The sequence below is a fragment of the Sinohyriopsis cumingii genome, chromosome 5, assembly GCF_028554795.1.
Source record: "Sinohyriopsis cumingii isolate HCF-2022 chromosome 5, ASM2855479v2, whole genome shotgun sequence".
NCBI classification, from domain to species: Eukaryota; Metazoa; Mollusca; class Bivalvia; order Unionida; family Unionidae; genus Sinohyriopsis; species Sinohyriopsis cumingii.
The window spans coordinates 148,373,152-148,388,141 of record NC_142965.1 but is presented as its reverse complement, the minus strand read 5'-3'; the positions used below and the strand labels follow the sequence as shown (position 1 = coordinate 148,388,141).

Genomic DNA, 14,990 nt, shown 5'->3' with positions numbered 1-14,990 from the left:
ATGCATTTATAACAGTAACCTCTCCCTTTCGACTCTAGTTAATTGTTGTTTGTTTATGCATATTGCAATAAAATTTGGTATTTCTAAAACAGTAATTATGGGGTGGGTGGAGGTGTTTTACGTTAAAAGTTGAAATAAGTAGTTGATTAAAATGTTATCCCTGTATGACAACAATGAACAACAATAGTGTTTGGTTCAAAGCTCTCATTTAGTTGATGATGATCTTAGTCTATTTTTATTCAGAATTTTAGATTTATTCTAATCATTTATTCATGAACATGTGACAGTTATGTCAATATATGCTGGTTATCTGCCTTATACAATTAAATGCATGTACCTAGATCAATGAAAAATAGTATCTCATGAGCATATGAATCAAAGTAAATTAAACAGCTAAGTACATCTAGCTCTGGGGTTACAAATACACAGCCCACCAAGCCGTATTCTGTGGCCAGCAAAATGACTGGTGTCACAAGGTGTCATGAAAGTTAACAAAGGTGGTGCGGTCAAAAATGCCCTTATGTGGCCCTCAGGGTGGTTTGAGACAAATGATCTAGCTGATATATAATCTGAAGAATGTGATTTGGTAAAAAAAACAAGGAATAAAGCAAAATTTGCCAACAATATTTTGGGGAATAAACAAGGATATAGGTGACACTAAGCACAATTTGCACTGTGTTAGTACTACATATTATAGTACAGTCTGGTCTCCTGGATAAATTTCTATCCAGTCCATAAATTATGAAGTCATTATTAACCTTTACTTCATCTCGGAGAAAATATGCACATGCACAAAAGCAATTATTAGTAGTTTATAACAGCTTACTGACATGGTTAAGTGAAAGGGCTGGTCACTTGAGTGTGACATGAGTCAGTCTTGCCAATTTGTATTGACATTTTTTTGGGTCTATAAGATAAAGAAATGCTTACATTTTACACGAGTATAAATCTTGGGGCATAGAATAAAAGAGATTATATTTCCAGGTCCCAAGATTTATGTTTATGGCCATTACAGTGTGTGTTTGTGTGTGGAAAGAGTCAGAGAGAAATTCAAGATAATAAAAGAATAAAATAATTGCTAAAACTATTTTAAAAAACGGTCAAGTAGCTTCAAATGAGACATGTCAGCTATTATTAGCAAATCAGTTTTCTTTATTTCATTTTAAAGAATATTACTGAATTATCAAGCCCATTTAAAGAAAGTAATTTGTGATGATCTTTAATACTGAAACTTATTCAGAAAAATATGGTAATGTTTATGTCTAAAGTCCAATTTATGATCGCTTTTTTGTTGTTGTTGGAGTGGGAATGAAACACGAGATAACAAGATCTAGATTTAAATCACATTGCATTCTTTTAAAGTCTTATTGTTTTCACGTAATAAGAATTTATGAATAAAAGTTAATATCAATATCCTTGCTACTTACTCCTGTGGAAAATGCATCCTTTGTAATGTAACGGCTTGCCAAATTTTCCCTCTCCTTTCTCTCCTGTACACAGAGCTCGGAAATTCTCTGCCGTCTTTGGAACTTTGTCTTTGAACAATTCAAAGACAATACGACCAACTGAAAAGTTTAATAAGAAACATTATGCTGGTAGAAGCAAACAATTAAAAGTTCTAGTACACATGGTAAATATACTGGTACACTGAATATTACAGGATTCTGGAGCTCAAGGTCACCGTGTGGTCCAAGGCATTTGGCTTTACAATATCACGCATATATCACCTCCTTACATGCGAAAAAAACTGGTACTGGTTCTTCCTGGGTTCTACCTCTACCAACACGTACTGGCTGCCATTTATATCCAATTATATGCTGAAAAATGGAGCTCAACCCCACAAATCCATTTACACATTTCCAGTAGCTAAGAGATAATCATGGATCCCCACAACAGGGCAATCTCACTTCTCCTTCGCAACCAAATGGGGAGAAGTAAATTTTAATATATAATAAACAATATAAATTAAAACCATTATTCAAATTTGATCACAGGCCTATGAAAGTTACTAAACAGTTCGCTAACATATGCTGAGAATTAAGTGATATCTTAAAATACAGTCGTGCTTAACTCCAATTGTTGTTTCAAAGCTTTTACTTAATCAATAATTTGTTTTGACAGAACACGTTATTTATGTAACCCAAAGCTATATGGTAATGCCTATCTACATCAAAAGCTTTCTAAAATCTACAAAAAAAAAAAGGTACATAGAAACTTTAATTATTTTATCTATCATTATTTTCATGACATTATCAGAGATTCTGCAATTTTTACAGAACAAGGGCCTTCCCTTAAAGTTGGAAGGTGAGTAGACAAAGTAGGTGAGGGGTGGGATATCCCCCAAAGGAGATACAGTTTGTTATTCAAGCAGCCACGTGTGAATTAAAAGTTGCCAGGTAAATCACACAGCTCCTAGCTGATAAGGAAACCAATCAGCAGGTTATGTTGTTATTCTCTATGTATCCAAATGGTCAAACAAAATTCTGCAAAAAAAGTTTACTAACGCATCTATGTGATCTGATGGGTCACCATCCACATATGTTGGTCTCCACATTGTACCCTGAAAAAGCCCCGAAGACATTCGCCCACCACAAACTACCAATGTCCCCTAAATTTAATAAATCTAATAATGAGGCAAGATGTATTTTTAATGCCACCTAATGGCTTGCACAAAGTGCAACACTGCAAATCTATGGGAAGAATTCCCTTGAGCAAGGTAAAGTTTTATATGTCAACATATTCTTTGATAAACAAGTTCCAACATCTCATTTGATACTTCATCAATACTACATGATTTGCCTTTCTGAATTTTTTAAATTCAATTAATATGATTATCAAGCTCCAGCTGTTTATTCACTGAGACAGCTTATTAATCAATGTTTATTAACTCTTTTAAACATAAAATCCATCTGCCGTTAGGTACACCACTCCCTTAACTCGCACCCTGACAACCCACACACCTACTTATTACAAGGGGTCAGTCATGGATCACACTTTTTATATACTAGTAAGTACCAAAAATTTGGCTCCTATTTGTTGAACATGAAGAAAATCATGAACAAAATTTGGTAACTGAAACCATGATCTATCGCTTGTTTTGTTGTCGAAAATGGTTGATATGACCTGGAAATTTGAATCAACATTATCAAATTATCAGCGTATCAACTTTTAATAAGATTTCGTGTATTTTGTTAAAATTTCTTTGCAAACAACATTCCTGGTATACTATAATTCTTGGTATACTGTAAATAACAGTATGCAATGAAATTTTGATCAATTGAAATGTCAGTAACGCCTACTTGAGGCAGCTCTATAATAAATAAATACCAATTAATTTTTTTAAAATGTGAAATGGGTGTTTCAGTTATATCTTTTAGTTCGGATTAAGTGTAAATGAACATAAATACAATCTGCCATTGTATTCAAACATAAAATATGTCAATCTACTGTAAAAGCTATGTCCGCGAGCATTTCTGTGAGAAGCTAATTAAGTGCCAATGGTGTTTTGAAACTTAATTTGCGTAAGTATTTGTTGGATTGTTGCGCTGAATTAAAAACTGACCTTCTTGTATTACCACGTTAAGTAGTCTTTTGCATCAAATAAAAGGGATGGAATAAATGAAGAGTTAAAAGGCATGCAAATCCAACCTGCGTTAACAAGTAACGGCCCCAGTCATGTGTCAGGTCAACTCATTTCAAGTGATCATTCGAACACTGTTACAATTTTTATTTTGGTGAACAAATTCGAATCAAACTACCTTAAATTAGCATACTCACTGACAAGGGTGATCTAAGATAGCAAGACAGCCAAGCAAAATGAATACCTGACAACATAAAAATCTGTTTCACCAATATGTTTTACTAATGAGAAGCTAGTTTCACAGTTTGAAGTTGATTTGTAATTACTGAATTTGCACTCAGAGATTTCTTCATGGATGAGAAGTTCCATTATTACTTGCAGCGAAATCATAGCATCAATATTTTACTAATAGAACAATCAAAAATTGACTTTCCACAATGATGGCTGTTTCAAAAACTATATGATCCTTAATTTTTTTAAATAAAAGGAATCTTGTTTTGATTGTGAATTTGAATTAATAACTAGTATGGTTCCCTGATTTGTATGCTCCCTGTGTTGCATTCCACTATAGGTGGCACTCTACAGTTTCGTATTTTGCATAGGGTTAGGATTTTAAAGAAAAAGAATTTCCCCGGCTTTCCTCACTGGTTATACTGGCTATTTAAAAAAGACCTTGTATATCTTATGCAAAATTCAAAGAACCTTTAATTCCCTTTATTTTGGTGTATGACTGATGGGTGTACTATGGGTTATAGAGTATACAGCTTGGCCTTACTTCTGACGCGCACCTTTCAAAAAATTGCTAGCTCTACTTGGTCATTTTCAGTTCCTGAACTTCAGAGGTAAATTGTATAAGTGCCAATAACTTTTTTTACATTTTATATATTTGGTAATTCATTCATTGTACTTTCAGAAGCTGGTATTGTCTAGTCTGGCAAAATTCATTTTCCCTATTTCAGTGTACTTTAGACTAATTCAGGCTGATTTTTTAACACAAGGGAGCAGTCATTTTAGTTAGCAGCGTGCTTAAATCATGTAAAATTTCCAAAAGTACAATATCCAAAGAAATATCATCCATATTACATTAATGTAGCATAGAGGTATGCCAACATTCTCTCCATTGTGCATGTTTTAAATGCAAACTACTTCACCTTACATACGTCACTCTCTCAACAGTACATATTAACTGGTGAGCGCCCCCATAGCAGAGATCAGAGCAAGAAGCGAAAGGATCAGGGAACCAGACTACTCAAGAACATAAAACAGTCATGTAATAAAAAAATGTTTTCACATACATGTGATGTTGTTGAAACGAGTTGGGTTAACGATCTCTCAGCAGTTGTGCATCTTGAAAATAAAGGTCTTTTTACACAAAAATGAATAACTTAGTTAGAAAAAACATGTCACTGACAAATATTCCCAACCCCATTGTAAAATGAGTATTGAGCCATTAAACAGACCAGTTTGCCCCCTCCCCTTCATGGTTTTCTCGATGTCCAGCTAGGATGGCACCATTTCAATTGTTATGGAGGTCCCTTGATAACTCATGCCCTCACTTATAATGCAGTCTATGTTTCTGGCCACCCTTGTGTGAGTTATCGAGGGCGAAGTGGATATCTAAAGATAGATCAGATTTACATTTTTCCATTAGATTATTAATGGTGTTCCAAAGTACTGGGGTTTTTCTTTCCTTTATCCACAATGCAACTACCTATTTTAAAACTGCCTTTGTTTCGTAGAATAGTTTTATTATAACTTTTAAATTCAGAGTATAACTCTTTGCATATGGTCAAAACAGATCACTGAAGAACTGATAATTATTTTAATTGTCTACATTTGACTGCATAAAAATGGTCATAAGGGTTTCTTTCTTTATTCCAGTAACAAGTATCAAGAACAGCGAGTACTGACCAGAGGAAAGCACAAATTGAATTCAAAAGTGTGTGTGTGATTTGGATTCTTAACATAGCTTTCATAATTTTTCAGTCATATCACTACAATGTCTGCAGTGTGACAGTTTATGGTGATGTCTAGCACTGGGGCATCATGCCCACAGACATGTAGCATTATGACCCACCCAGTCACATTATCCTCACACCAGGCGGACCAGTCCTAACACTAACCTCTTAATGCTGAACGCCAAGCAAGGCAGCTGTTAGTACCATTTTTATAAGTCTTTGGTATGACTCAGCCAGTGATTGAACCCACTACCTCCCGTATCCGAGGTGGACGCTCTAACCACTAGGCCACTGGAGTGGTCAAAGGAGTGAATATCATGCACAGATAATGAATTAAAGAGGAAGAACAATGGTCTTTATTGAAAATAATGTAAATCATTGGTCCAAATTAAACATTTAACATTAATAATAAGCATACAAAACAATACGCATAAATGAATTGCGAGTTAGATCATTAATATTTATTAGAGAGCACAGTACAAGATTCTTTAAATTCTTTTCAATGTTTCAATGCATATGATAAAAATTCTATATTTGGGGGGAAGGGGAATAAAATTAATTTTTATATAATACTTACCTATTGTTTTATGTAGCTGGTACCTTTCCAGGCAGAAAATACCCAGACCATATGATGAGAATTCTTTTTTCCATTTGGGCAAACCAGAAGATTCTAGCACACAAGATCACCAACGATCCACCCTACTGATGTCATGGACAAATCAATCAGCAAAAAAAAATGAGGATTGAGATACCTATTGACCTTAAATGGGATGAATAATCTCTCTACTGTATCCTTCTGAATAATCTCTCTACTGTACCCTTCTGAATAATCTCTCTACTGTACCCTTCTGAATAATCTCTCTACTGTACCCTTCTGAATAATCTCTCTACTGTACCCTTCTGAATAATCTCTCTACTGTACCCTTCTGAATAATCTCTCTACTGTATCCTTCTGAATAATCTCTCTACTGTACCCTTCTGAATAATCTCTCTACTGTATCCTTCTGAATAATCTCTCTACTGTACCCTTCTGAATAATCTCTCTACTGTACCCTTCTGAATAATCTCTCTACTGTATCCTTCTGAATAATCTCTCTACTGTACCCTTCTGAATAATCTCTCTACTGTATCCTTCTGAATAATCTCTCTACTGTATCCTTCTGAATAATCTCTCTACTGTACCCTTCTGAATAATCTCTCTACTGTATCCTTCTGAATAATCTCTCTACTGTACCCTTCTGAATAATCTCTCTACTGTATCCTTCTGAATAATCTCTCTACTGTATCCTTCTGAATAATCTCTCTACTGTACCCTTCTGAATAATCTCTCTACTGTATCCTTCTGAATAATCTCTCTACTGTACCCTTCTGAATAATCTCTCTACTGTACCCTTCTGAATAATCTCTCTACTGTATCCTTCTGAATAATCTCTCTACTGTACCCTTCTGAATAATCTCTCTACTGTATCCTTCTGAATAATCTCTCTACTGTATCCTTCTGAATAATCTCTCTACTGTACCCTTCTGAATAATCTCTCTACTGTATCCTTCTGAATAATCTCTCTACTGTACCCTTCTGAATAATCTCTCTACTGTACCCTTCTGAATAATCTCTCTACTGTACCCTTCTGAATAATCTCTCTACTGTACCCTTCTGAATAATCTCTCTACTGTACCCTTCTGAATAATCTCTCTACTGTATCCTTCTGAATAATCTCTCTACTGTACCCTTCTGAATAATCTCTCTACTGTATCCTTCTGAATAATCTCTCTACTGTACCCTTCTGAATAATCTCTCTACTGTACCCTTCTGAATAATCTCTCTACTGTATCCTTCTGAATAATCTCTCTACTGTACCCTTCTGAATAATCTCTCTACTGTATCCTTCTGAATAATCTCTCTACTGTATCCTTCTGAATAATCTCTCTACTGTACCCTTCTGAATAATCTCTCTACTGTATCCTTCTGAATAATCTCTCTACTGTACCCTTCTGAATAATCTCTCTACTGTATCCTTCTGAATAATCTCTCTACTGTATCCTTCTGAATAATCTCTCTACTGTACCCTTCTGAATAATCTCTCTACTGTATCCTTCTGAATAATCTCTCTACTGTACCCTTCTGAATAATCTCTCTACTGTACCCTTCTGAATAATCTCTCTACTGTATCCTTCTGAATAATCTCTCTACTGTACCCTTCTGAATAATCTCTCTACTGTATCCTTCTGAATAATCTCTCTACTGTATCCTTCTGAATAATCTCTCTACTGTACCCTTCTGAATAATCTCTCTACTGTATCCTTCTGAATAATCTCTCTACTGTACCCTTCTGAATAATCTCTCTACTGTATCCTTCTGAATAATCTCTCTACTGTATCCTTCTGAATAATCTCTCTACTGTACCCTTCTGAATAATCTCTCTACTGTATCCTTCTGAATAATCTCTCTACTGTATCCTTCTGAATAATCTCTCTACTGTACCCTTCTGAAAAATGGAGTGCACCAGTTCCTTTAATTGCACCAGATCCAACTGGTGAGAGAACATGGGGAACCTAACAAGAGAAGGGAGATCTTGAAACCAAAGCCAGTGTTCAACTTCATAATAAAATGGACCCAGCCATCAACTGTTGTGCCATACAAAGCCTTTGAGAAATGGACTATCCTTGCACCTATGGGATTTATTGAATAAAGAACAATGCAGGTGAGGAAGTGAGTCCCAAGGCTGTCTACCCAATGTCCATAGTACAAGAAGAAGGGCCTGCAAACTTCCAAAGAAGAAGGAGCTCCACTGACGAGATATGGCCATGGATAAACACACACCACTGCTAATAACAAACAATGAAGGGCAATCGATGACAGAGTCCACCTTCAGCTGGTTTGAACAATGCTGTTGAAAAGTAGTTGGCATGTGAAACCAGTGTTTAAACTGGATGGAAGGCATTGGTCCCCATAGAAATAACAGAGTAAGTCATTTCTGCATCCAAAGTAGGAGGTTGAATTTGCCAGGAACAGGTAACAACCTTGTATTCTGATGCAGAGATCAACAGTCTCAATACTGGGGTGGAGGGACAGACTGCTGCTCATCAAAGTCCTGGCCATTACTAAACCTTGGCAAAAACACCTTAGTCGTAAATGAACAAGGAACAGCAAGAGATCTAGTTGAGAGTTAGGCCCAGAATGTTTCTTCAACTGGGAAAGAATTAGAGTGTTACCAATGTCTGGGCAAAAGTGGTAAACCTCAGTTACCAATCTGTCAAAAGACCAGATTTTGTCCTCCTCTGCTACCTTTAACTATGGGTGAAAGAAACAGGGGAAGATCATAACTTTTCTGTCCGTGCTAAAAAAATCTGATAGCCTGATGTCCAGGACACCTCTGATTTTAGACTGGGCCTGTCCTGTATTCGAAGTGAGGTGCCCATCGGGCTTATCCAAAAACAAATTAATTTGCCTGAGGAAACTTTGATCTCACTGTTGAAACGTGCAAATTTTCAAGGTTCTGACATAAAATGCCATAACACAGTGCAATCTAAATCAGATCACCACTGTCATACATTAATCTGAGATCGGATTTTAATCAAATTGAAGTAATGCATGTCATAATAACGATTTTATACTCCCCCCCCCCCCCCGACATGGCTGTTTCAAGAAAACACAATTTTCAGTAATCTTCAAAAACAAACAAAAAAAACCAACATACCACTTTCAGTATATGCCTGTTACATGTAGCATGTATAAACAGTAATCAGTCATGGTGGTTTGAATAGCGGCAATTAAAGACAATGAGGTCAAGTATAAACCACCATTTCATATATTAATTAATTGACTGACAGTAGCAGATGAGATGTATTTGAAGGCTGCATCAGTTGCACCCACTGTGCTAATTTGCATAGTTAGGATCAGGAAGTGGAACAACCCATTACAGGTAAATCGAAGAGATGATAGATGCGTGTACAAGAACAAAAGTTATTACATAGTATTGCCTTGAGTTAGAATGTTTAAACCATATGTATGATATTTAACGTTTCTTTGAAGTCAGATTTACTGCATACAATGCAAAGCATGATCGTTTCAGTTGTCATTATAAAGTTCAAGTGTAATTCGTCTTTGAAACCCATTTAGTTAGCTATCAGCAAAGCCCAACAATTTCAGAACCCTTGGTTGATGGAGGTTTACTTTGTGAAGCATGCCAGTGTAATGATGTACACTAATGACACTTGCATTACATTCAAGCCGCTTTGAACCCTATTAAATTTATATCTGAACTGTACCTATTGCAACATTGTGTGACAATAATAAAATTGGGGACATTTTGGGCTTGTTGGAAATTGGTGTCCGGGCTTGTGGAATTTCAGTCAGGGCTTATTTAAGTCACCAGACTGGGGCCTGTGTCTAAAAAACATTTCTTTGAGCACTGTGTCAAACTTGTGAGAAACCACGAGGAATGGATGGATGCCTTCATCCTGTTCTCACTCCTGGGAGACAGGACTAAGCAACCCAATGTCCCTCGGATGCTGGTGAGACCTGGGTGTAAGAGGTACCTGAATCCATGACTCCTAATGTGGAGCTATTGAAATGTCTCTAGTAGCAAGGTTCAGCAGGTGAATAAGAGTGACTCTATTATCTGTTTCAGTGATTACATCCTTTGCAGTTCCTTACAAAAGCAATGTTGGTGCAGTCAATTAAAAAATGAATTATCCTGTTTACCAATTTCAACTGCAGTGCCTGATTCCTGAGAAGCAATTCTAAATACATTGTGGTAAAATGGAGCATCATACAGCAACAGCAGCAGAAATTGTGATGACCTTCACCATGTTTACTAAAAATCTCTGAAAAGGTAATAAAATTTGCAACACAGTGATATATGTTTCATTATCATTTACCAATGTACATGCTCAAAACTGATTTTGAAATATGACTTAAAAGAAAAAAAAGAACAAATTATAAAACTTACTATGATGTTCAGTGAATCTTTTGTTCATGAAGATTAATTAAATGCTCCTAATAGTATGTGAATAAAATAAAGATAATTCTATTTCTAGTATTTTGGTCCAAATTTGAAGTTTCTAGCAATGTTAGTTCAAAAGTTATAATAATTTTACTAAAATTGGACAACAAAACACCTGGAACAATTTGTTTACTTCATATTCTAGAACTTGTACTTCAGCACGCAGTTTCTCATGAAAACTTGACACAAATTAATCCTAGAAATCTTCAGCAAAATAATGGTAATTAATTAGTAAAATTTTTGTCCAAATTTTGAAGTCCACATCATCACTATGTCAGTAACAAAAATATTACTTTAATAGTGAATAAAAATTCCACATCACATTGCAAAAATCTATTTCATTCTTAAAACTGCCAATTCTACATCAGTTGTTGTCTAAACATCAGCTTTTAAGCATTTATACACCTAGTAATGTGTTTTCCCTGGCATTCTGCATGAACAGGGACATTACACTCCCTGCAACCAAATTTTGTCACCCCTCTCTCCAGGTTGAGCAGCCAGTGAACATTCATAACAGGTTATTTTTCTGTCCAATATTTTTTTCAATGGTTTGTTGCACTGTTCCTAAGGTAGGCTCTGGAACAAGTGCTTTAGTCTTTCCAGCTCTAGTGTCACCAACCAGAGATGCAACTAAGTCCTCCAGATAGCTCTGAAATGTTGGCCACATACTTTTGACTTTCTCTGGATTTGTGTCCCATGCAATCACATGCATTCTATGCCGAGGTTTCCATTAAGTAAAAGAAAATATGATGCCAACATTTTTTTGTCTGGTGATGAAGAAGATAGTACCCAACCATCTGGTCACAAAGATCTACTCCCTTTATGTTTTTTCTACACTCCTGTTCAGCATAACGGTTTGTTTCATCAACAAGTCTTTTTCCAGATTAAATCATCCCAAAGTAACTCAAAGTAATGTTGTGCATCGGCTTTTTCTGTTTGTCCAACAGTTGCCCCTTCAATCAATTTAAATCAAGGTGAAAAATCATCCCTGACCCATTCCTCTTGAAAGCCTGCAAAGTCAGTTTCATTCTCCGAATCACTCTTGAAAAGCACATGAAGCCATGCATCATCTCTTTCATTAACTTGATTAAATTCTAACCCATCATTTATGTCAATATGATCAGGGGCCCTGAGTGACCGAGTGGTCTAAAGCACTCTTCATTATGGATCACTGCCAACTCACCTCTGTCTGCGTGGGTTCGAGTCTCGGATTCAGCCAATGTGGGTATGTGAGAAAGCTTGCCAGTAGCTTCTCATGGGTTGGTGGTTCTTTCCGGGGTTTTCCCAGGTTCTTCCTCCACCATTAATACTGGCCACCATGTATAGCCTATCGTGTGCTGAAAAATGGCATTAAACCCTACAACAACAACAACAACGTCAATATTATCATCAGAATCATCCAAATTGTCAACTTCAATGTCGCTACCCTTGCTATCAACATCTGTGTTTACATCTGAGTTTTTATCCATCATTTTATCAATTGATTTTCAAGCCAACAATTTCTTTTCCAACTTCCCTGTGTTGGTGAAGAAGTACACAAATATTTGTGATGTATAACGCGTTTTTAGAGACACTACACACATATGTAGTAGACTACGAACATAGTCGTATTCAGGATAAAAGAGGATACTACGACCACAAGTGTATTCAGGATATAATGAGGTATTATGACTTCAAAGATACATTAAAGTGTTACAGTCTGTTTCAGTGATAACTTCCATTTTTTGGTCTTTCTATCCACATCGATAATCAGCTTTATGTAAAATGGATGAACTTTTTTTGGCCAGATGAGCCACCTTTTAATTCACCAGATAAATGGCAATTTACAGAGACATCATTCACAGTAGAAACTCTAGTGCTAGTGCTAATATTACGCCGGGTGTGAATCACACCCGGCGCTCTTTTAGCCTAATATCAACAACTTTAGCATATTCCTTGCATATAATGAAATAACTGAGTAGTCCTCTTATTTAATAGCAGAAGTATCACAAACCATTGTAGAAATAGTTGTAAAATCTCATTTACCTTTTTTATCCAATATTTTCGTTTAGATCGTCTGCCATATATGTTCAAATTATGATTACTTCCGTTCTCAGCCTTGTTTGTTTGTGTACCATATAAGGACATTGAGGCCTTATTTGGAAACGTAAACAAATCGTAGTAAAAATATGACACAGTTTGAGTCAGAAATTCTGCACATTGATAGTAAATACGACTTATCGGCAACTTTGACATTCCACCGAGAAGCCATTATTCATCACTTGATTGATAATAACACAGCACAGAATATCCAAATATGGCCTGTCAATCCTTATATAGAAAAAGGGTCACGACAAGAGTATTGCATTATCTGTCATGGCGGACAAGGTGAGGTTAGTGTAACCATGCCAATTTATTTTATCGTGTTTGGGCTTAATAAATTCAAAATAAGTCAAACTTCTTTCACAACATGATTTTACTTATGTAGTAGATTTCTACACTTTTGTTTTTCTAACTTTAGTGATTATCATTTTTTGCTCCATTACATGATATGGGCTCAGTTCGTTGCCTCAACCACAACAACTCAAGTTGAGGCTATGACATCATAGCCTGCGGAAACTCATGAAACATCATGAGACCTAAGTAATTTAGAATGCAAGTTTTGTTACAAACATTCAGTTTAATATTGCCTACACGTGATGACGGTTATTATAAATGCCAAAATACGATCAAAAACCGATATACACCACAATAATACACAGATATTTACAAGACTTCAGTTTATATCTCAGTGTAAGACATGATGACTATGCAATAAATATAAAAATGTAACAATTCGTATAAAAGCCACTTAAATCAAATTTTATTTTGCTTTTTATCATTATTCAAACACATGCAAATCAAGTTACATTCGTCTTCATTAGTATTAGGCGTTTTATGGTAAAAAATATTTATATTTCGGTTTTTGTGAGCACTTCTATTAATTATGTTATGAAGCTAACATATTGGTGTCTTATAACTTAAAAGCAGCACTGGACAATAGATTTCAAGCATATAAAATTAACTAATAAGTTCACAAATAAGTATATGTTGTGGAAAGGGTGTAAAGTCTCCAGTTCTGGAAACACTACTGTATCAGGGAATGAAAAGTTACGTTGTTAGCCAGACACTATGAAAAGGTGTCAATCAAATAGAATCGGTTTTAATTCCCATAAAATGTAGGTATATATAAAACATCAATAAAATGATAATAAAGATAAATACTTAATCTGTTATTACCATTGTCTCCACCTATTTCTACGTCAAAGAAGACACGCGGATTTTCTACAGACGCCATTATGCCGGTATTTGATCTGAGTCACAAAATGGCAATAATGAAATAGTTGTGTGTTTATCAAAGCGTCTATTTTAGGCCTATGTTCCAGAAAATTCTAGACTCGGCGACTTGAATTTCGTTTCATAAGAGACTATTATATCATCGTGTGGATCTGATTCGACATGCGCAAAATATCCAAGTAATTGATTTCACCGATGGAAATACAAAAGACAAATCATTTTAAACTAAATAATTCACCATTTAGCCGATACAAGGAAGTAAATTCCTTGGCGTACCTTGAGTTAAATTTAGACCCGTTTGAACAAAGTTAAGACCGTATAGGTATTTAGGAAAGGTAGTAACGTGTATCAGCACACCGTTGTATGTATTTTGAAATAGTATGAACGTATCCTTACTTTTTGCCAGGCATCAACTTATTTTCAACTTGATTAAAAACAAACGGGTCCTCAAGCGCCTGTTTGTGTTTTGTTTAAAATCATATTCCACCTGAATAATTCCTTAAACACAGACCCCACTTGTGCTCGGTGTAATGAGGACTATTTTGTTGTTGTTGTTGTTAATTATCAGAGAGTGAGGATATTTTATAATGTCATTGAACTATTACACCATTAATGCTAGACACTTGAAAACCGAATAGCGGAGAACTCGCCCCATGGAGAACTCGCCCTGGGAGAACTCTCCTCATGGAGAACTGACCTTGGGAGAACCCATCCCAGATGTCAGGAGAAGTCGCCCCACTTCGCCTGGAGAAGTCGCCCCAAGTATCATATATAGTAATTTTGAGATGTCGCCACATGGTTGTTTAGGCATTATTTATTGTTGTTTTTCTTCAACTTGATAACTTATTAAATTTATAAAATTTGCAATTGTTCAACTTTTCCATTTGATCAACTCCGCTTCTGTACTTAACGAGAAATAAGTGTTATCTGTCCCTTTTGCTCTGCTCTTCAAATCATTAGATGCATTTTAATAATATTTGTAGAGATAGTGTTATCAGTATTTTTTATTACATCTAAAAATGAAACATGCGTGCTAGATGCAGTATAAGTAAATTTAATCGTCGGGTGAAAATGATTTAGGCGATCATTAAATTCTTTTTCAGTTCTTCAGTTGAATGCTTCCAGATCATA

General features: G+C 35.6%; 1 protein-coding gene across 1 annotated transcript in view; it reads right to left on the bottom strand.

The window, feature by feature from the left end:
• LOC149800432 (peptidyl-prolyl cis-trans isomerase D-like) overlaps positions 1-14,054 on the bottom strand; it is a 57,214-nt gene extending 43,160 nt beyond the window's left edge. The window contains exons 1-2 of the mRNA XM_089960063.1: positions 13,803-14,054; positions 1,428-1,565 (exon numbers count right to left, since the gene is read on the bottom strand). Coding sequence (XP_089816189.1) covers positions 1,428-1,565; positions 13,803-13,860 — 196 coding nt within the window. The 5' untranslated portion in view covers positions 13,861-14,054. The remainder of the gene's footprint in view (positions 1-1,427; positions 1,566-13,802) is intronic.
• Positions 14,055-14,990: the final 936 nt, after the last annotated feature.